Source organism: Chelonia mydas, chromosome 13, assembly GCF_015237465.2.
Source record: "Chelonia mydas isolate rCheMyd1 chromosome 13, rCheMyd1.pri.v2, whole genome shotgun sequence".
In the NCBI taxonomy this organism is placed as follows: domain Eukaryota; kingdom Metazoa; phylum Chordata; order Testudines; family Cheloniidae; genus Chelonia; species Chelonia mydas.
The window spans coordinates 22,754,239-22,774,429 of record NC_051253.2 but is presented as its reverse complement, the minus strand read 5'-3'; the positions used below and the strand labels follow the sequence as shown (position 1 = coordinate 22,774,429).

The following is a 20,191-nucleotide window of genomic DNA, read 5'->3' as shown; positions in this document are numbered from 1 at the left end:
GCTTAGAGCAGCTAGTCCTGGAACCCACAAAGGGAGAGGCAATTCTTGATTTCGTCCCAAGTGGAGCACAGGATCTGGATCAAGAGGTAACTATAGCTGACCCACTTGGTAATAATGACTCTAATGTTATTAAATTTAACATTCTTGGAAGAGGGAATAATACTAAAAACACCCACACCACAGTAACAATTATCTTTAAAAAGGGGAACTACACAAAAATTACAAGTCTTTAGAGACAGAAATTAAGAGGACCTGTCACAAGGGTTACATGCCTGCAAGCAGAATGGGGACTATTTAAAAACATCATAATAAAGGCTCAGACTAAGCATATATCCCAAATCAGAAAAGAAAACAGGAACAAAAGAACGCCACCATGGCTAAACAGTAGAGTAATGGAGGCCATTGAGTCAACACCTACCAAGAATAAACTTTAACAGGTTAAGTATAAGCAGGCAGTCAAGAAAGAAGTTGAGAAGCAACTTGCTAAGTACACAAAAGCTAACAGGAAGAATTTTTTAAAGTACATCAGAAGCAAGAACCCTGCCAAACGGACACTGGGGCCAGTTGACGACAAAGGTGCTAAAGAAGCACTCAACCAAGACAAGGCCGTTCCAGAGAAGCTAAGTGAATTCTCTGCATCAGTCTTCACTGCAGAGGAGGTGGGGGAGATGCACAAAAAGACTAGCTCTGATGGGGGTAACAAATCTGAAGTATTGCCCCATACTGATGTGTTAGTAGGAGAGGTTTTAAAATAAATTGATAAATTAATGATATATAGCAGGGGTGGGCAAACATTTTGGTCCAAGGGCCACATCTGGATATGGAAATTGTATGGCAGGTCATGAATGCTCATGAAATTGGGGGTTGAGGTGCAGGAGGGGGTGCGGGCTCTGGGGTGGGGCCAGAAATAAGGAGTTCAGGGTACGGGAGGGGGATCAGGGGGTTGGGGCGCTGGAGTGGGTCAGGGGTGCAGGCTCCGGGCAGCAATTACCTCAACCAACTCCTGGAAGCAGTGGCACGTCCCCCCTCCGGCTCCTAAGCGGAGGCGCGGCTAGGCGGCTCTGTGCGCTGCCCCGTCCGCAGGCACTGCCCTTGCAGCTCCCATTGACCATGGTTGCCGGCCAATGGGAGCTGTGGGGGCAGCGCTTGGGGCGGCAGCAACTTTCAGAGCTCCAAGGGGGACGTGCTGCTGCTTCCGGGAGCCACGCGGAGCCATGACACGTGTCGAGCAGGGCAAGCCCCGGACCCCGCTCCCCGGCAGGAACTTGAGGGCCAGATTAAAACGTCTGAAGAGCCGGATGCAGCTGGGCCATAGTTTGCCCACCCCTGATATATTGGGTCTTTTATGGATCTTAAAGGTTCTGTGGTCATTCTCAAGAGTATGATTTGCCCAGGTGTCCTCAGCCAACATTCTCTCTTTCCGTATCCCTGTTTAGTGTGCTGTTGTAACAAACCATAGCTGTATAAGAACAGAAGAACTGTTATATGGTGTCAGACCAATGGTCAGTCTAGCCCAGTAAGATGCCTCCAAGAGTGGCCAGTAACAGAACTTTGGGTGTACAGAAGAGGGCAATTTTGGAGAGATCCACCCATCTTCTCCTCCCAGTTTCTCACAGTCAGAGGTTTAGTGTTGTCTGGAACATGGGATTACATCCCTGACCATCTTGTCTAATAGCTGTTGATGGACCATGAAATTATAACTGGTTCAAAATAGAACTAGGTATTTTTGGCCATCACAACATCCCATAACAATGAGTTCCATGAGTTAATTGTGCATTGTGTGAAAAAGTATTTCCTCATTTGTGTTCAACCTGCTGGCTATTCATTTCATCGGGTGACCCCTGTTTTTAATGTTGTGGGACTGGGTAAATAACACTTCTCTGTTCAATCACACCAGTCATGATTTTATAGACCTCTATCATATCCCCCTTTAATTTTGTCTTTTCTAAGATGAACAGGCCTAATCTTTTCAGTCTTTTCTTGTATGGAAGCTGCTCCACACCCTTGATTGTCTTTGTTGCCCTTCTCTGAACCTTTCCAGTTCCACTATATCCTTTTTGAAATGTGATGACCAGAACTGGACACACTATTAAAGGCACACCATGGATTTATATAATGACATTATTATATTTCAGTCTTGTTTTCTATCCCATTCCTAATAGTCTTTCTCACTGGTGCTGCAGATTGAGCTGAAGTTTTCAGAGAACTATCCACAATGACTCCAAGATCTTTCTTGAGTGGTAACAGTTAATCTAGAATCCATCATTATATATGCATAGTTATGATTATTTTTCCCCAATATGCATTTCTTTGCATTTATCAATGTTGAAATTTCATCTGCCACTTTGTTGCCCACTCACCCAGTTTTGTGAGATCCCTCTATAACTCTACACAGTCAGCTTAGGACATAGCTATCTTAAATGATTTTGTATCATTTGCAAACTTCGCCACTTCACTGATCACCCTCTTTTCCAGATCATTTATGAATATGCTGAACAACACGGGTCCTAGTACAGATCATTGGAGTACACTGCTGTTTACCTCTCTCCATTGTGAAAACTGACCATTTATTCCTACATTTTGTTTCCTGTCTTTTAACCAGTTACTGATCCATAAGAGGACCTTCCCTTGACTGCTATATAATTCTATACAGCCCCCCCACAATCTATAGAAAAGGTACCACCATTAAATTCCAGGGGTTTATAGAAATTACTCTCTCATTAGTTTCTGTAGGCCTTTTCCATAAGAAATACACAGACAGCAAGCTAAGGATGAACTGAGGAAACAAGAGCAAGAAGGGAAGTGAAAATAGCCATTGCCATCTCGTTAATTAATGGCCCAGGTTTTATTTCCTCTTTCTCTCGGTGTTGAGTTCACATAGGTCAGGAACAGTTCCCATCTGAGCAAGAAAAACATCCATCATGCTGGACTTTGACACTACAGGAATTGTTTCACAGCACAGCGTGGGACAATGCTAGAAAAATTCCTCTAACATATAGGATGAGAAGAGTTGTTTTCACTGCAACTAAAATTCCCTTGATTAGGGGAATTTGACATGAATTTTGTCAAGAGGGAGAGGGAAGAGGTCACTGAGTACTGTGGTTGACAGTCATCTTATTGCATGAATGTTTCTGATGTGCATAGAATGATCCCCCAACACTAAAACATGGGTCTTTCCAATTGGAGGTGATGCACTAAATCCATTAACTAACAGGAGCAGCAGGGCAGCTATTTCTCTGTGAGCCAGCCACAGAGGGGGATGCATAGCACACTTCACAGATGTGTTACATGTACGTCTTCCAAGATTACTTTAGTGACAGTTCTCTACTGCCATGAAGCAGATCCAAGTTTAACTGCCTCATTGCTTGATTCCTAAGCTTCCAGTGCTGGATAGCTGACGGAAATGCTATTCAGATGGAAACAATTATCTTGGAGGAAGAAGAACTCCTACACTGATGGAACAAAATTTCAGAAGATTAAAAAAAAAACTGAAAACATTCCATACTCTTAGAGTAACCTACCCTGGGGATTGGACTTTTCTGTAAACTATGCTAGCTTTTTAATTTCCTTTGTCTTCTCAAGCATCCACCATAACCCTGCCAGTCTGAAAGCCAATGTAATGAAAGAAAGGAACTTCATGAGGATTTATTATTAGATCTCCCAGTAGATTACAGGTTCAGATGTTCATACTATTTCAGGCAACATGGACCAGCTCTTCCCCAAGGACTTTGCAGCTACAGTTTGTCAAATATGCAGTAATGACCTGCCTTTAGTCACATACAATTCAATACAAAAGCCAAGTGCATAGATTATTCCTAAAATAATCTATGAACTGTAAAGGAAGTATATTACTATATACAGATTACTCATTAGCTTAATTGATAATTTCCATACTTCATATTGCTCAGGTTTAATTAACTAGCAGTCTTGCTGTGCTGTGTAATGGTTCTGTTAAGTAGAAAAATCGCTTTAGGTTAACAAAGCTTATTCTCTTTTGAAGCTATATGGATGGTAAAAAGGGAAAATTAAATTAACGTAACAAAGGCTATTACAGAAAATAATTAAACCATGTTTATGTTCCTGACAGATTAGAACAATTCAGGCGGTTGTTAATTTGGATACAAAATCCTTACAAAAAAGACTTAAGAAGATAGATATGTTTTATATACTACGATGTAGAAAAAAAGTATCCTAGGTAGATGTCACTTTAAAAAAATACATCAGTTTAAATATCTCCGCTTTTGGGTCTGTGTGAAAGACATCTATTTAGAAAAATTCTATGAATTCTTCAAGTAACATAGAAAACCAAAAAAACAACGTAGTGAGTAAGACAGTTAAAAAGTGCCATCATATAGATTTATTAGGGTATTTTTGGTAACATGGCTCATACAGGATATCATTACTAAATCATTTTTAGGACTTCAACTCAATCAACCACATAAGCACATGTTTGAGCTATGAGCAAGACGGATAATCTCACCCCTATTAAATATGTGCTTTGCTGAATAAGAGACCTAAGTTTCATTTGGAACCATAATACACTGAATTTATCGTCATGCACTGGGCCTTTCCAATCTCAAAATTAAAAAAGAAAAAGTGTGAATCTGAACAACAGTGTGGTTTTGTATGTTTGCATTCTTTTGTTCCGAGTTATATCTGCCCCAAACAGAAAAGCCACAGTACAGCTTACAGTAAACATCTAACAAAGACCAAACAATTATTTATGATTTTAGGTTAGCCAAAATAAGGACTGTTCCCAGCATGAATCCATGTCTGCTGTTTTAACCTGTTGCAATTTTCTCCTGCCAGTTAATCCAAGCTACCAAAAACCTGGAAAATAAGATTTACAATCGAAGCGTCACTGTGCCAAAAATCTTCCTGACCAAAGTGTAAACTGTGCTGCTGTCACTGCACCTCCTGGTGGCAAAGTGAGTAATACCAAAGTCTTGAGTAAAAAGAAAAGGAGTACTTGTGGCACCTTAGAGTCTGACAAATTTATTTGAGCATAAGCTTCCGTGAGCTACAGCTCAAATAAATGTATTAGTCTCTAAGGTGCCACAAGTACTCCTTTTCTTTTTGCGAATACAGACTAACACGGCTGTTACTCTGAAAGTCTTGAGTGTAATTTTTCTACTTACAGCTGAAAATGGGCTGGTCCAAAGAGCCTAATAATGATGGTTGCTTTTCATTAAGCACAGATGTTACCACGAGCATTTGCAGCTGAAGTTATTCCACAACTCCTTCAGGATAAGGATGCAAACAACTGTGCTACATCGCACCCTGACACAAGGATCAGGAACAGACACTGATGTCAAGTTACACAGTGTGTAGCCATATCCTGAGTAGGTTATACCTACCTCCAACACATACCAGATAGCTGAGAGGTTGGGAATTGGGGGTGGGGGGTGTTTGTTTGCTTATATTTTTTCTAAACCACACACTTTCAGCAACACTTGTAAACTGCCTCACTTGTCATGCCAATGAAGACTTGTGGACCTGAAAATTAACTTGTGAGCAAGAGATGAAAACCCATCTTGCATTTCAAAATATTGCTAAGCAAAGAAACATATTGTTTCCACTGGGCTCAGTGGCAAAACCACCACAGACATCAAATGGAGCAAGACTGAACCTGAGCATGTAAAATGCTGAGCTGTACCCCCCTTCAACAGTGGTCGCTCTGGATGGTGTAACGATCCTCAGTAGACTATGCATGTTTGATGAGGATGCACCCTCCTTCACTTTGAGTTGAGGGTACTAAGTGCCTCAACAAGTTTGCAGTCTCAGCTAGGGATGTAAATATCGGTTTTAAAAGTTAACCGGTTAAATGATTAAAATTATTTTGTTTAACCGGTTAATCGTTAACCCAGGTAGCTGGGGGGGGGGCTGGCATGGTGGAGGCTGTGGGCTAGGGTCCAGCCAGCACGGTCGGGGTTGGGGTCCTGCTGGCAGGGCCGGGGGCCCACTCCAGCCTGGTGGGGGCTAGGGCCACTCCTGCCGGCCGGACGCTGGGCTGCCAGGGTTAACAGTTAACTTTGGTTAACCATGTACATCACTAATCTCAGCAGGTAAAGCCTTTAAAGAATTCATTCCAATCCTAAAATAAGTTGAAACAAAGTTGCTTATTATGCAAAGAAAACCCAAACTTAGCATCCTTGAAGGGCATATATTATATTCTATATACAGACACATGCATAGCACAGTGACAATTACCACACAACTCAAATGGAGATTATGATGTTTCTAGGACTGTTGATTAATTGCAGATAACTAGCGTCATTAACTCAAAAAAATTAATCATGATTTAAAAAATTAATCACGATTAATTGCAGTTTTAAGAACACTGTTAAACAATAGAATACCAATTGAAATGTATTAAATATTTCTGGACATTTTTTTAGATTTTCAAATATATTGATTTCAATTACAACACAGAATACAAAGTGTACAGTGCTCACTTTATATTATTTTTATTTCAAATATTTGCACTGTAAAAATGATAAACAAAATAAATAGTATTTTTCAGTTCACTTCACACAAGTATTATAGTGCAATCTCTTTATCGTGAAAATGCAACTTACAAAGATAGATTTTTTTTTTGTTACATAACTGCACTCAAAAACAAAACAATGTGAAATTTTAGAGCCTACATTCAGTCCTTCTTCTCATTCAGCCAATCGCCAAGACAAACAAGTTTGTTTACATTTACAGGAGATAATGCTGCCCACTTCTTATTTACAATGTCCCCAGAAAGTGAGAACAGGCATTCGCACTGGACTTTTGTAGCCAGCACTGCAAGGTATTTACGTTCAAGATATGCTAAACATTCATTTGCTTCTTCATACTTTGGCCACTATTCCAGAGGACATGCTTTCATGCTGACAACACTTGTTAAAAAAATGTGTTCATTAAATTTGTGACTGAACTCCTTGGGGGAGAATTGTAGGTCTCTGGCTCCATTTTACCCGCATTCTGCCATATATTTCATGTTATACCAGTCTAGGATGATGATTCAGCACATGTTGTTCATTTTAAGAACATTTTCACTGCAGATTTGATAAAACACAAAGAAGGTAGCAATGTGAGATTTCTAAAGATAGCTACAGCACTCAATCCAAGGTTTAAGGATCTGAAGTGCCTACCAAAATCTGAGAGGGATGAGGTGTGGAGCATGCTTTCAGAAGTCTTAAAAGAGTATTGGTTCAACGCAGAAACTATAGAACCTAAGCCACCAAAAGAGAAAAATCAACCTTTTGCTGGTGGTATCTGACTCAGATTAGGAAAAAGAACATGCTTCGGTCCACACTGTTTTGGATTGTTATCGAACAGAACCTGACATCAGCATGGAAACATGTCCTGTGGAATGGTGGATGAAGCATGAAGGGAATATGAATATTTAGTGCATTTGGCACGTAAATATCTTGCGGTGCTGGCTGCAACATACGAATGCCTGTTCTCACTTTCAGGTCACGCTGTAAACTAGAAACAGGCAGCATTATCTGCTGCAAATGTAAACAAACTTGTTTGTCTGAGCAATTGGCTGAACAAGAAATAGGACTGAGTGGACTTGTAGGCTCTCAAGTTTTACATTGTTTTATTTTTGAATACAGTTATTTTTTTACATAATTCTACATTTGTAAATTCAACTTTCATGATAAAGAGATTGCACTACAGTACTTGTATGAGGTGAATTGAAAAATACTATTTATTTTGGTTTTTTACAGTGCAAATATTTGTAATCAAAAATAAATATAAAGTGAGCACTGTACACTTTATATTCTGTGTTGTAACTGAAATCTATATATTTTAAAATGTAGAAAACACCAAAAATATTTAAATAAATGGTATTCTAATATTGTTTAACAGAGCAATTAATCACAATTAATTTTTTTAATCACTTGACAGCCCTAGTTGTTTCATTAAAAAAAAACAGAAGTTATAAGCACCCTGGGGTGTCCTTGAGGATTTTAGCTGTGAAAAAGCCAGTTAGCAAAAGAATAGCAAAGTTTTCCACTGATACAAATGGTGGAAGATGCAACCGGCAATAGAATATGCTTCTAGCAGCAAGTTATGCCTCTTAAAAGGCCAACTGATACGAGAGTAGGAGGGGGTTTGAGGGGTTTTTTAAAAGCAAACCACAAAAATAATTGCATGCTATTGTTTTCAAAGGCGGAGAATCCTTACGTAAAGGCACTGCCTAAAATTTTCAAATTGACCAGTGATTTGGGTGTCAGACTTGAGACACCTTAAAAGGATCTGGTTTTCACAAAGCAGATGCTCAGAAGTTTGAGAACCAAGTTCCTTAAAAGTGTTAAGTAAAGTAGACAAAAATTAAAGGATCTAAATTACAAGACACTTTTGAAGATTGGAATTAATCAGCCTCCATCTTAATTCAATGGGTTATAAAGTGATACTACTAGATTTCTCAGCTTTTATGAGTGCTCTGCTCTACTAATATATATATATATATATATATATATATATATATATAAAAAGCACCTCGTGTTAAGTCAGATCACAATATTCCTATACAAAATACCATCTTAGCTTTTATAAGAACAAACAAAAATTACTTATACAATCCATTCATATTCCTCCTCCCCACACATGCACTGTGTATTAGGCCATTTTAATTTCTTCCTTGTTAGAAGCAGAGTGATCCAGGAGACCATTTTCCAATTTTTCCAGTTACTTAAGCTCTAAAGATACCTTTAAAGATCTGGTCATCCCAAAACCAATAGTACCTTCTAGAAGAGAATCCCAAAACACTTCACAAACATGAACTAAGCATCATAACATGCCTATGAAGTGGCAGTTTTGCAGATAAGAAAACCAAGGCACAGAGAGCTTAAGTGACTTGTCCAAGGTCACACAGAGCACCTGTGGTAGAGATAGGAACACAATCCACATCTCCCAATTCCTAGTCCTGTGCTTGAGCCTCAAGTGCATCCTTCATCTCATACACTGCCATATACTAACCTTTACTCCAAACTGATCCCCAAAAGGTAGACTGAACAGATTCAAACTTTTCAGTTAGGAGAACATCCTAAGTGTAGCAATACAAAGGGCTTAAATACAATCCACTGACTTGCCACAGGTGAATAGAGTATCCTGTGGAGTAATGTTGGGGATTGGTCCAGCTTTGAGCAGGGGGTTGGACTAGGTGACCTCCTGAGGTCCCTTCCAACCCTGATATTCTATGATTCTATAATGGAGCTCAAGCCAAAAATGTTGCCAGCTTTTATTTTTAAAAAATGTTTCTATTCCCCGTGAATGCAGAAATAACCTTCCAGATCAGAAGAGGTTATGCATCAGTTCCTGAGTCTGCACACAGACAGCAGCAGTGTCTCTGCTTCTGCTTATAAAGTAGCTCTTGCATGCAGCAACAGAGTAAAATTATGATGACATTGAGATTCACTACTACTATTCAGGAACCTGTGGGAAGCAGTGAAACTGGAAAGAATCATGACACTTGCATCAATACAGTGTAACTGTTTGGCAAAGCTATAGGCAGTAGCAGAGGCAGGCACTGGAGTTATTAGCATGGAAGGAAAAAATTAAGAATTAAATGCAATATGTGGAAAGATAGAGAAAACAACTGCTACGATGGAGTCACAATACTTCACTTCCAGTAGGAAATGCAGCTGGGCCAAAGCCAGAATATCAAGACTCTTGACGTTTCACATGGAGAACGGTTCAGATTTGAATCTTCATGCCAACAGTTTTGGTTCCTGGCTAAATCCAAAGCCAGAAGGGCCAATTCTCTGGGCCTGGTTTGAATGCAGCCAAAAATCTTACGAAAATAAGCTTCAAATCCAAGCCTGAGCCTAAATAGCCTCTCATTTCTTTCTAGCAGAGCCAGGTGGTGGCACATCATTATATTCAGGTATTTCTGCACATCTTTGATTCAGTTACCAGGAAAACAAACAAAAACCAAATTTATTTGCCCGCCAACCTTAGAAAACAGAAAATAGCAATCCAATGCAGCAGATATTAATACCCAACTATAAGATAATATTTCAGGAGCCCGTTGGCCAGCAATAACTTATCCACCCATTCGTTATAAACATGCTTTGCCAAGATCACTAAAAATAAATCACAGCGGTGTTACTTTGGCAACTCCAGGAAGTTACCGTCTTACCATAACCCAAAGCAAGACTTACTAACTTAGGCACAGATGCTGCCTTTAGAGCCACGCAAACGACCCCGAGTGAAGGGCTCTCCACGTGGGTGCCGGGGGCTTTGGGCAAGAATCCAGCTGCAGGATCCTTGCTCGTGCTAACACACGTGTGGGTGCACACACGCTGTATGCCCAGGCCCGGAAATGCTCTTCCTGCTGGAGAACATTCCGCTAACACCAGGGGGCTTCACAGCAAACAGGAACAGCGCTCGCTCGCCAGCATGACAAGAGAAGCTGAATTTGCAGGGAACGCAGCAGTGTAACGGTCCAGCTGCACCACACCGCCACTTACCCAGCACCATTCACACGAACGATTAGACAGATCCTATAAATATGCAAGCCTGGTGCGTAGGGGAGAAAGGGGGAAAAAAAGGGGGGGGGGGAAGAGAAGGTGTCTCCTATCCCACAACTGTTTACTCGCCTGTAGCAGCTGGACTAAAGCATCCCCCACGCCTAGATGTCTCATACGCACACTTGTCCGCACCATTGCCAGTCCCCAGCCAGCGCTGCAGCCCTGCACAGAACAAGGCTGTACCATGGGGTGGGGAGCCAGGCTCATTCTAGGGATTTTCGGGTGTTGCAAAGCCCGGACACCCCCCAATCATTACTGGGGGCTGTCAACCAGAGGGTCACCCACCCTCGGTCACGTTCTAGCCACGGGGACAAGGCAAATCTCTCACCCCTAGGTCCTCTCGGCAGCGGGAGCAGCCCCCGGCGCCCAGAGCGTCCCCGCCACGCTTGCAATGCCCCGGCGAGGGGCTCAGCGTCCCGCCCGAGCCCCGCCAAAGGGCCCTGCAGCTGCGCTCCCCTCTCCGGGACTCTTAGGAACCAGCAGCGGCTGGGAACATCGCTCCTCCAGGGGTCCCGCCTCCTACCTGCTCTGCCTCCGCGGGGAGCCTGGCCCGCAGCCCTGCGTGCGGATGGAGCGAACCAGCGGCGCGAGAATCTGCGGGTCTGACCGGGCTCCTCCGCGGGCTTCTAATTGCTGGCGCTGGGCAGGAGAGGAGGGGCTTGGGCGGGTTTGAAAGGAGCCGGGCTGCAGGGAGAAGGGGTGGAGTCGGGCAGAGCGAGCTCAAGGCGCGACTCGCGTAAAGGAGGGAGGAGAAGCCTGGGTAGGGACGGGGGAAAGGTGCTCTCCATCGCCTGCTTGAAGCGTGGCGCTTCCCCTTTCTTCTCCTGGCTGCGAGGAAAATACGCTTGTTAAGAGAGACCAGTGGAGAAGCTTGGGACAGGGGTTGGATTGCGGTTGTTGCTTTGGGTTTTAAAAAAAGCACAACTCAATGAAACCTGCAGGGAAAGCGGGTCGTGCAAAACGAGCCTTACTGCAGTTTTTAGGCTTTTTTTAGGCCCCGCCACCTGACGATGTTGCTGATTGCTGGCTCGGGCCACCTCGAACCCAGCAGCTTCCCCGGCCTTGAATATGTGATTGCTGCTGCAGAAATATGCAAGGTGAGCCTCCAACCGCTTAAGCCCGTTTCAGTGTTTGCAGGAGGAAAGCCCTCAATGTGCAAAGACATCATTTGTTATCTTCAGTGACTTGCACTGTTGCATGAGAACTTAGGAGAAACAGTCTTTACCAAGCATCCTTCGTCCTATGCCTAGCTGAGACGAGATAATTAATGTATGGGATAAGTGCTCTGCCCCTTGTGTATTTTTATAATTTTTGGTTCATGTTGCAAATTAATGTTTTGTGGGAGGAGGAGCTCAATAGTCCCTGGGATAAGGGAAAGGCATTAGATGTCTAATGGTGAAGTACTAAATTTGTTTCATGTTCTCTATGTGTATAAATCTCCCCACTGTATTTTCCACTGAATGCCTCCAATGAAGTGAGCTGTAGCTCATGAAAGCTTATGCTCAAATAAATTGGTTAGTCTCTAAGGTGCCATAAGTACTCCTTCTCTTTTTACTAAATTAAAGCGGCTCAGCTCACTCGAAAGTTGCAGCAGTGAGGTGTATGCACAAATTAATTTTGGAAAAATGCAGTAAATGAAAGTGCGTGCACTAAGATCATCTTTATAATAAAGACCTATGCAAACCTGGTACTCTAAAGCTATGTTTTTTCTACTACTGGAAAGCATTTGCAATAAGGTTCAAAACCAGATCAATGCAAATCATACCCTGGTCTTAGGGACTCCCATTCATCTGATTATTTCAAAGCTGGCCAGCTGTGAGAGGGAGTGGTTCTCTGTGCTATTCCTATTTCTGTGGTCAGATGAAGCCACTGTTCAAATAACTAGGGGCATGCAGGACTCAGGTATATACTGGCAATAGGGAAGAGCTCACTACCAATACTTACTTTTCTGCTGCTTCAGTAGAACATGAACCAGTAAGAAATATAAGGAATGGAAGAATACAAAAAATTAAGTTGGAAGAGACAAGAGGAGTATCTCCTTCTATTCCTTCTACCTCTTACTGTTTCATGTTCCACGGGAGCAGGCAGAAGAGTAATTTATTGGTTCTGAGCTCTTCTGAAAAATAAGGGTGAAATTCCAATGGAAAGGACATAAATGTTGCTTTAGTCTTCTGTGAACTGTTAGAGCTCAAATCTTTATTTGTACATTTGATTTCCTAATCTGTTGTCTGTTTCACTTACTTCTTCAAGGAGGGGGAAATGTCAGTCATTTAAAGATCAGGAAAGCTCAGAAAACCCCCTGTTATACCTAGAAGCTACAGCTCACATTTAAAATAGTAGCAGGCTATAACTAGCGTTCCACTCCACTGGCAGCTATTTTAAATATTTAAGCTGGCCCATCTTCCTGAGACTGTGGTGTCAGACACCTGCCAAGCCAGTGATTGGTACATACACACCACTGTGAACTGGGGAGAGAGAACAGACCACCTTCCAGTCACTTTCCAACTGTGACTGCACTGATTTAGCATGGTCAGACTGTGAGGCAAAATCTTTTACTCATCCTCATAAGAGTGTTCTAAAAGGAGAACCATCTTAGCCCTATATGCACCTTCCAGGCGTGGATACTTTAATTAGCCCCAGCCAGCTGAGGAATGACAACTAAACTCTTCTTAAATAAACCATTTATTCAATCTTGTGCAGTTTGCCACATGTTTTATTTAGAATTTAGCAACCAGAGAAGTCCCAGAAAATGTAATAGCTGGTTTTTATAAGTGTCTTAGAAGACAACATACACAAGACATGCTGCATCAATAGCATAGGTTAATACAATAATTATGCAGTCCTTTCATGTACTTCTATGCAGGGCAACTTATTTACAGAACTTCTCTAGGAAAAACAAAGGTTCTTTCAAACTCTGTGGATGCTTTGATAGCTGAACAATGATACAGCTTGTGTGTGGTTGTGAACTGCTGCCCTTTTAAAGATTTGTCAAGAACTTAATGAGCTCAATGCAATAGTCCGTCTCCCTTCTGCTTATAATGTGTCTATCAGGTATTCCCTTAGGACACAAATTAGTGGCTCCCCCCATTTTCATCAGCCCTACAGTCCCTGCACCTAGTAGAGGCAATTTAAATTTTTGAGTACAAATGTACCCCTTTGGGGCACAACCTGACATCATATGCACAAGATGCTAAGTGCTTAAAAAGAATGCACCAGGGACATTGGGCACGAATGGAGAAGTCTTGTGCCCAGTGTCTCTATATATTGTGCAGCAATGAACCCATTAGCAATCTAAGGTAGGTTTGTTCCATTTCTCAGGAGCTGACAACTGAAAAATCTGCTGATCTCTAACATTTGGGGTCTTACAAGTTAGAGACCAGAAAAACAATGGGCTGATTGAAATATGACCCGTTATTTTCTATGTCATTGGAGCGTAATGGTGCTTGAACAATCAACGGACATTCATTGCCTTAAGTGTTTGAAATGAGAGGTTGGTGCTGGCAAAAGGTGTCAGCTCAACTAACAGTACTTGATCTATTGATATTATCCACATGGAAGCCAGTTGTGGGGGGGGGGGGGTGTGGGTGTGTGTGTGTATGGTAATCCACTAGAATCTAGATTAAAAGAAAAAAAACAAAGGAACACATAGTCAAGATTAGAGAATTTCTATGCCTCTGTTCCACACTAACTGGTCTCAATGACATTGAATAGGTTACTGCTAGTGGCAACATCCCCACTTGTTTTATTTGCACACCAATGTAGTTCTCCAGTTTGGAACCACCATGCATATTACTGCATCACTTTGCTTCAGTTTTCTCATATCTCCTCCCAGTGAATGAAGCAGACAGCCCTCTAATTTCTAGTCTCAGGGAATCCAAGATTTTCACAACCTTTCCTCTCAGCAGGGTGAAAAGCTGAGCTGTGCAGATAACCAGAGATGATGGCAGCAGCTGAATGATCACGACATTGGAGATCTCAAGCAATTGGCAGCCAAAGTTCCAGATGAGAGAGAGAAGCAGGGTGCACAGTAGCTAACAGGAAAAAGGGGGAAAGAGATTTTTCTTGGTGAAGATAATCTTTAAACTGATGGCATTTCAGGTGTAAGACCACAATGAGCATCTGGTTCTCCCCCCACGTTTCCCCAGCTCACCTGGCACATAGCAAGGAACTGCTCTAAATCACATAAAAAGGAACTGATCTAAATCCCCAGTCCCCAAGCTACTCCGCATGGACAGCTACTCTCCCCTGCAGAGCCCCACTGAAGTCACTGGATATCTAACTGCAGGATCAACACACAAAAGGCAAGATCAACAGAAGATTTATATTCCGTGTGTACTTTATAACAGGCTTTTATAGCATTTGAAAGATATTTCCTACTTTAGTGACATGCCAAGACCCCACAGCAGTGGATGATGTCATAAATACTTAGAGAACAAGTAGCACCAGATGCTTGGGACTTCAGTATCAGCAAGGAAATTTGAGAATCCAGAATTCAGGTCTGGTCAAGTAAGTGAAGAGGGCAAAATAATTTTTGAAGGAAGAGCCTGTATCTGTAGTTTTTAGTCTTACACATATTCCATTATTTGGAGTCTAGAACAGCTTTAAAAATTATATTATCAATACATTCAAAAGTTACATGCTGACATGTTATATCAAAGGGAGTTTGTATACACAGTAGAGTGCAGCCTTTTAGCTGAATCAGATCATTGAGAAAATGAAAGCTACTGTCGAGGTGCTGTGTCTGCCTTTTGAACTAGAGTAGCTTTGCAAGGGTTAGGATATTTTTTTAATATATAAAGGCACTCGTGTGTGTCCTTTCATAGCACCTTTAACTACTACCCAGAACAGGAACCATTAAAATGGAAAAGAGTTTAGTATGGGACAGACACAAATAAATTTGTTTTTTTCTGCCCTGCTGATTAAACAATCAGAATCTGGTTGAGGTGGTGGGGAGAAAGAGACAGGCATGAGACACACACACATAAACAGCCCTCGCATAAAGAGCTGGTATGGCCAGTCCACTCACCATTATGATATTATACAGGGCATTCTTCTCAAAGCGACATAGCCTTGTCCCCTGAGCCCATGACAGACTGTCCGAGATTGCAGTAAAGAGACCTTTTGTTTGGACTCTTGGTTTTGAACTCAGATAAGCCGGCTTGGGCCCCTTAGGGGCCTTCATCCACATCTCCTTTTGGAACTCCATAGCAGGCATCTCACTCCAGCTTTTATTCCCTGTGGACTCATTCTCAGATTTAGGGTCTGCATTGTCATCAGACTGATCAGAAGATGGCTTCTTTATTTCTTTGGCACGGGGCAATTGGGCTGAAAAGAATTTTTTTAAGTTAAATGTAAAGTAACTGTATGGGGTTGGGATTAGGGAAAAAGGAGAACAGAAGTGTTAAGTATTAGGGTACAGCAGCTGCATTTAAAGTATGGCTCTACTGTGAAAAATTACTCTAGAAAGTTGCATTGTGGGATTCCACCTGTATTGTGTCATAGTGATTTCTATTTCAAATGTGTTCAGGTTACAAGTTAGAGATTTGTTTTCCCTCTCTACCTGCTAGTCCTATAAGCTCAACTTGGGGTCTGAGAGTCAAGTGGGGTTCCTTACCTCTAGCATATCACCACCCATAGTTGAGGTTTTGGAAGCCAACTGAGGCTCTCATACACTTGTACATTACTATGAGACTGAACAAATGTAACCCAGTAGAGTTTAGTGAGCAATTCTCTTGAGGTATGAATAGAATCCATCTCACTCCCCCGCAGTTGTGCTGGCTCCAAAGTTAACTGCCGTAAAATAATACGAAACATTCCACACGATGCTAGTTAAGCTGATATGACTGAATAGACCAGGTAGGGACTAAGAAGGGTCATTTTACATAGCCCATCGACTTACCTTACTCTTCTCATCGGGGGTAGAGTACAGGGGTCGACTGGAGAGCGGTCTGCTATTGATTAGCGGATCTTCACTAGACCCGCTAAATCGACTACCAGTGGATCGATCTCAGAGCATCGATCCCGGCTGTGGTGTAAACCTGCCCTGAAATTTATACTAGTGGAGTAGCTTCACCAATGTAGCTATACCAATACAACCCACTAGATGCATTGTACCAGTGTAAACTGTCACTTGCCCTGGGACAGCTTATGCATACCCACACCTCCACACAGAATAATTTGAAATGGCAATGAACTAAACATGTATGTACAGCCATATCCAGACCATTATATAAATACACATATATGCACACAGGTAGGCCATGCCCTCAGAAACATTTCCATTCCACTCAGGTAACTTTGTGCTACCATCACCCCTAAGCCCTGAACCTTTCAATCACCCCCACAGTTCAGTTATATTATCCATAACAATAAGCTTCAGGGCACATGTAGTAGGTACTTTACGTACATGGTAACCAGTGGGCACTGAAATATGGTTGTCACCTGCCCTCATTTGATGAAGACAATACCAGTTGTAGTCTTTGTCCCAGAGCAATCTAGCAATGGGATCCAAAAGTCCCCATGTTCCTCCCTCAGCAAATCTGTATCTACAGGACAATAAAGTGGTGAATCTTAGTTTCTGCAGAGGGGGACTCCAAGTCAAAATGTAACATGTGGGTGTCTGTGCACGCATATGAGAGGATAAAGGATGGTTGGGGACTATCATCCTGCTTAGCTACCAGTACTTGTCATTCTGCTGCTGCCACACAGTTCAGTAAAGTCCGTTCTCACTACTCCCACGGAACCCACTACAGGACTGCGCCTTACAGAAGTGAAAGAAAAGCAAATTGCATCAATTTGAGCTGAAGACATGTTTTACATTAGACTTTATTCTCTTTGAAGGCAGTGCCTTCAAAGGAGAAACACTGTTCCTGAGCCTAGAATTGATTCCTGTGCTCTAATCCAGTCAATTACACTCCAAGGTTAGAACTAACAATGCCTCATCCCTTCAGGGACATCAGCAAGCCTGTTGTTAGCTGCTGATGTATGAGAAGGTGGAGAAATACCAAGGGGGGAATCACAAAGAGAACGAAAACACATCAATAAATGAAAACAAACACTTTTCTCCCTTGCAAAAGCTTCCTTTCAGTCCCTGTACTATTTGACAAGGCATCAGTGCTGGCACTCAGAAACAATATCATAAGTGACTGAGGAGAAGAGTAAATACCCAGTTATGAGATAACTCAATAATATTTGAGGTTTCACCACAAAAGAAGGGGGGGGAGCTTTATTTAAAATCCACAAAACACTCTTCCACAACTCTCTTAAGTTAAAAGGTTGCTTTTCAAAGAACGATTAACAAAGAGAATCCACCAATAATAACAGGTGCTTCTAGCTAGACATTCTTAACTGATAAAACATCATATATTGAGCTTGATTTTCCACATACAACCTGCTGCACTGAGAAAGCCTTTAGTTTCTTTAGGAGGCAAGCTGCATTAGCCTAAAAATAGCTAGCAGAGTGCTGTAAAAGGAAAGCTAATACTTAAAGCCTTTATACAAAAACATTGATCTATCTGATAGTAAAACTTACCTTCATTGAGTAAAAGGTGAAGCCAGATAATCAGTAGGATCAACAACAACCCAAATGGCAAACAAAACCAAAAAAAGAGAAGAGGAAAGGTCAAATCGTTCACCAAAGGAACCAGAGGATACCTCATAGCTAGTTTCAGGGCAAGCTAAGACTAAACTGGTTGCTTACTGTGCTTCAGTAGCTACCTTTTGGTAGCATCACAGTGTGTGTCACAAAAAGACTATGCTGTCATTCTCAGCTTAGCTAGTATGAAGGACAACCCGTAGCCCACTGAGAAAGGAAACAAAAAGGATTAAGGGCAGGATGAAAAAAATAAACTGGAAAGAATCTGGTTTAATTGCCCCTCCTTATATTTGCAATTAGAAGATAGCCATAAATTATGAGCCCCCCAAAGCCTATAAAAATATAATAAACAGTACTTCCATACCTACTGTAAAAAAATAGATGACAAGGCACTTTAATATTTGTCAAAAACAAGGTGACTAGCACACTTTCCAAGGAAAGAAATGACTGCAATCAGGATCAAACCTACAGAGATGGTTAAAGAAGAAACTTATATTTAGTGAAAAGTTCTTATGTCAGACTCTCACAATTCAGATGAGCAATAAGCAATTTTCAGAGAAATGATAGATAGGTAGTATAACCATCTCAGTATGTTTGAATCCGTTTGTGATTCTTTTCTTTCCTTGACAAGTATATTAGTAACTCGTTATCTATTCTTTTTTTCCCTTTTTTCCTTTTAAGAAAGGTAAAATATTCCTTTTTATAGGAATTGTGGGTTTTAACTTATTTCTAATCACAAGGGAGTTTGGCAGTGATTAGAGCAGGAACACTAGGAAAAAGCCCACGCTCTCTCATTGACCTATGGTGCAACTGTGGAAAAATCACTTAACTTCTCTCTGTGTGTTTCTCCATCAGTCAGATAAAACCATTACTAACCACTCATCTCAGGGAGTTTGTGTTGCTTAATTGTTTGTATAGCACTTGGAAAAAAATGTCAGATGAAGGGGGGTATATAAGTGCACATTACTAATGTTTGCATGCTTTTAATTTTCTTGTTTGTGTATGCATTTGTTTTCTATAATATTCAAAACCTTTTGAATTTTTTATCCCAGGTTCTCCAGGTGCTTTGTAAATTCTAATTAATTAACCCTGACAGCACACATGTGAGCAAGGGAAGTCTTGTTATTCCTACTTTGTACCCTGGGTAAACAAAGAAATCAGTGGGCAGTGTTTCAAAGAGGCTGAGTATCTGCAGCTTCCATTGACTTTCATGGGAATTGTAGGGACTCAGCATTTCTGAAAATCAGGCTCTTAGTGAGTTGCCTAAGGCTAGATAGCCAGTCAGCGGTAGAGGGGGAACAAAACCCAACACTACTGACTCAGGTCTCTTGCTCTAACTAGACAATGCTTCTCTTAGTCACAGGTATACTAAAAATTTAGTTAAATATTTCTGAAGAAAAACTGTACAATTAAGGCTTTGAGATAAAGTATTTAAAAGGTTTAACTGCCATGATTTTTAGTTGGAAGGCTTTAAGGGGAAAACATAGTCGGAAAAGTCTCCGCTCTGATCCTAAGCATCATGAGTTGTGAAACTGAGGGGTGGCAAAGCTTGGCTTATAAACCAGTTTTACCAGGTGTGGGGTTTTTTTTGCTGAATTGCTGCTTCTTGTAGAAGCTCTTTCTTTATATAATTCTTCAAGAAAGTACTCATCCTTAGCATTAACCTTCTTGGAAAGCTGCCTAAAGTGACTTATAGTTTAGCCACTACATTTTAGGTCCCTTTGATACGCAAAATCTTCCAGTTTGTCACATTTATTCTCTGAAGTGCTAGACACGCTAACATGACATCAGGGATTATAACATTCAAAAACTGGTAGGAGAACACTTCAACCCCCTCTGGCCACTCAGTAACAGATTTAAAGGTGGCAATTTTGCAACAGAAAAGCTTCAAAAACAGACTCCAATGAGAAACTGCTGAGCTTGAATTAATATGCAAAGTAGATACCATTAACTTGGGGAGTTTGGAATAGAGACTGGGAGTGGCTGGGTCATCACACACATTGAATCTATTTCCCCATGTTAAGTATCCTCACACCTTCTTGTCAACTGTCTAAATGGGCCATCTTGA

General features: G+C 41.4%; 2 protein-coding genes and 1 long non-coding RNA gene across 9 annotated transcripts in view; 1 reads left to right on the top strand and 2 right to left on the bottom strand.

Annotated features, from left to right (window-relative positions):
- ARHGAP40 (Rho GTPase activating protein 40) overlaps positions 1 to 11,178 on the bottom strand; it is a 76,569-nt gene extending 65,391 nt beyond the window's left edge. For 3 of the 6 annotated variants that reach the window (XM_043527095.1, XM_043527093.1, XM_043527096.1), the window contains exon 1: positions 11,053 to 11,178. The gene's annotated coding sequence lies outside the window, so the exon portion shown is untranslated. Of the gene's footprint in view, positions 1 to 8,976; positions 9,059 to 11,052 lie in introns of those variants that run through there. The other 3 variants (XM_043527098.1, XM_043527094.1, XM_043527097.1) reach the window with 3 other exon arrangements.
- On the top strand, positions 10,402 to 17,219 carry LOC122462714. Of its 2 annotated transcripts, none has more exons than XR_006285426.1 (2): positions 10,402 to 11,626; positions 14,432 to 17,219. It is a non-coding gene; the product is annotated as an uncharacterized LOC122462714 (long non-coding RNA). The 2 variants fall into 2 exon arrangements; XR_006285425.1 differs by having other exon boundaries at positions 10,432 to 11,626; positions 14,435 to 17,219.
- On the bottom strand, positions 13,534 to 20,022 carry ADIG (adipogenin). The gene is made up of 3 exons (XM_027819537.3): positions 18,061 to 20,022; positions 15,556 to 15,854; positions 13,534 to 14,560 (listed from the first exon to the last, which is right to left on the bottom strand). The coding sequence occupies exons 1-3, from the start codon at positions 18,185 to 18,187 to the stop codon at positions 14,327 to 14,329; spliced, it is 660 nt and encodes a 219-aa protein (XP_027675338.1). The 5' UTR covers positions 18,188 to 20,022; the 3' UTR covers positions 13,534 to 14,326.
- Positions 20,023 to 20,191: the final 169 nt, after the last annotated feature.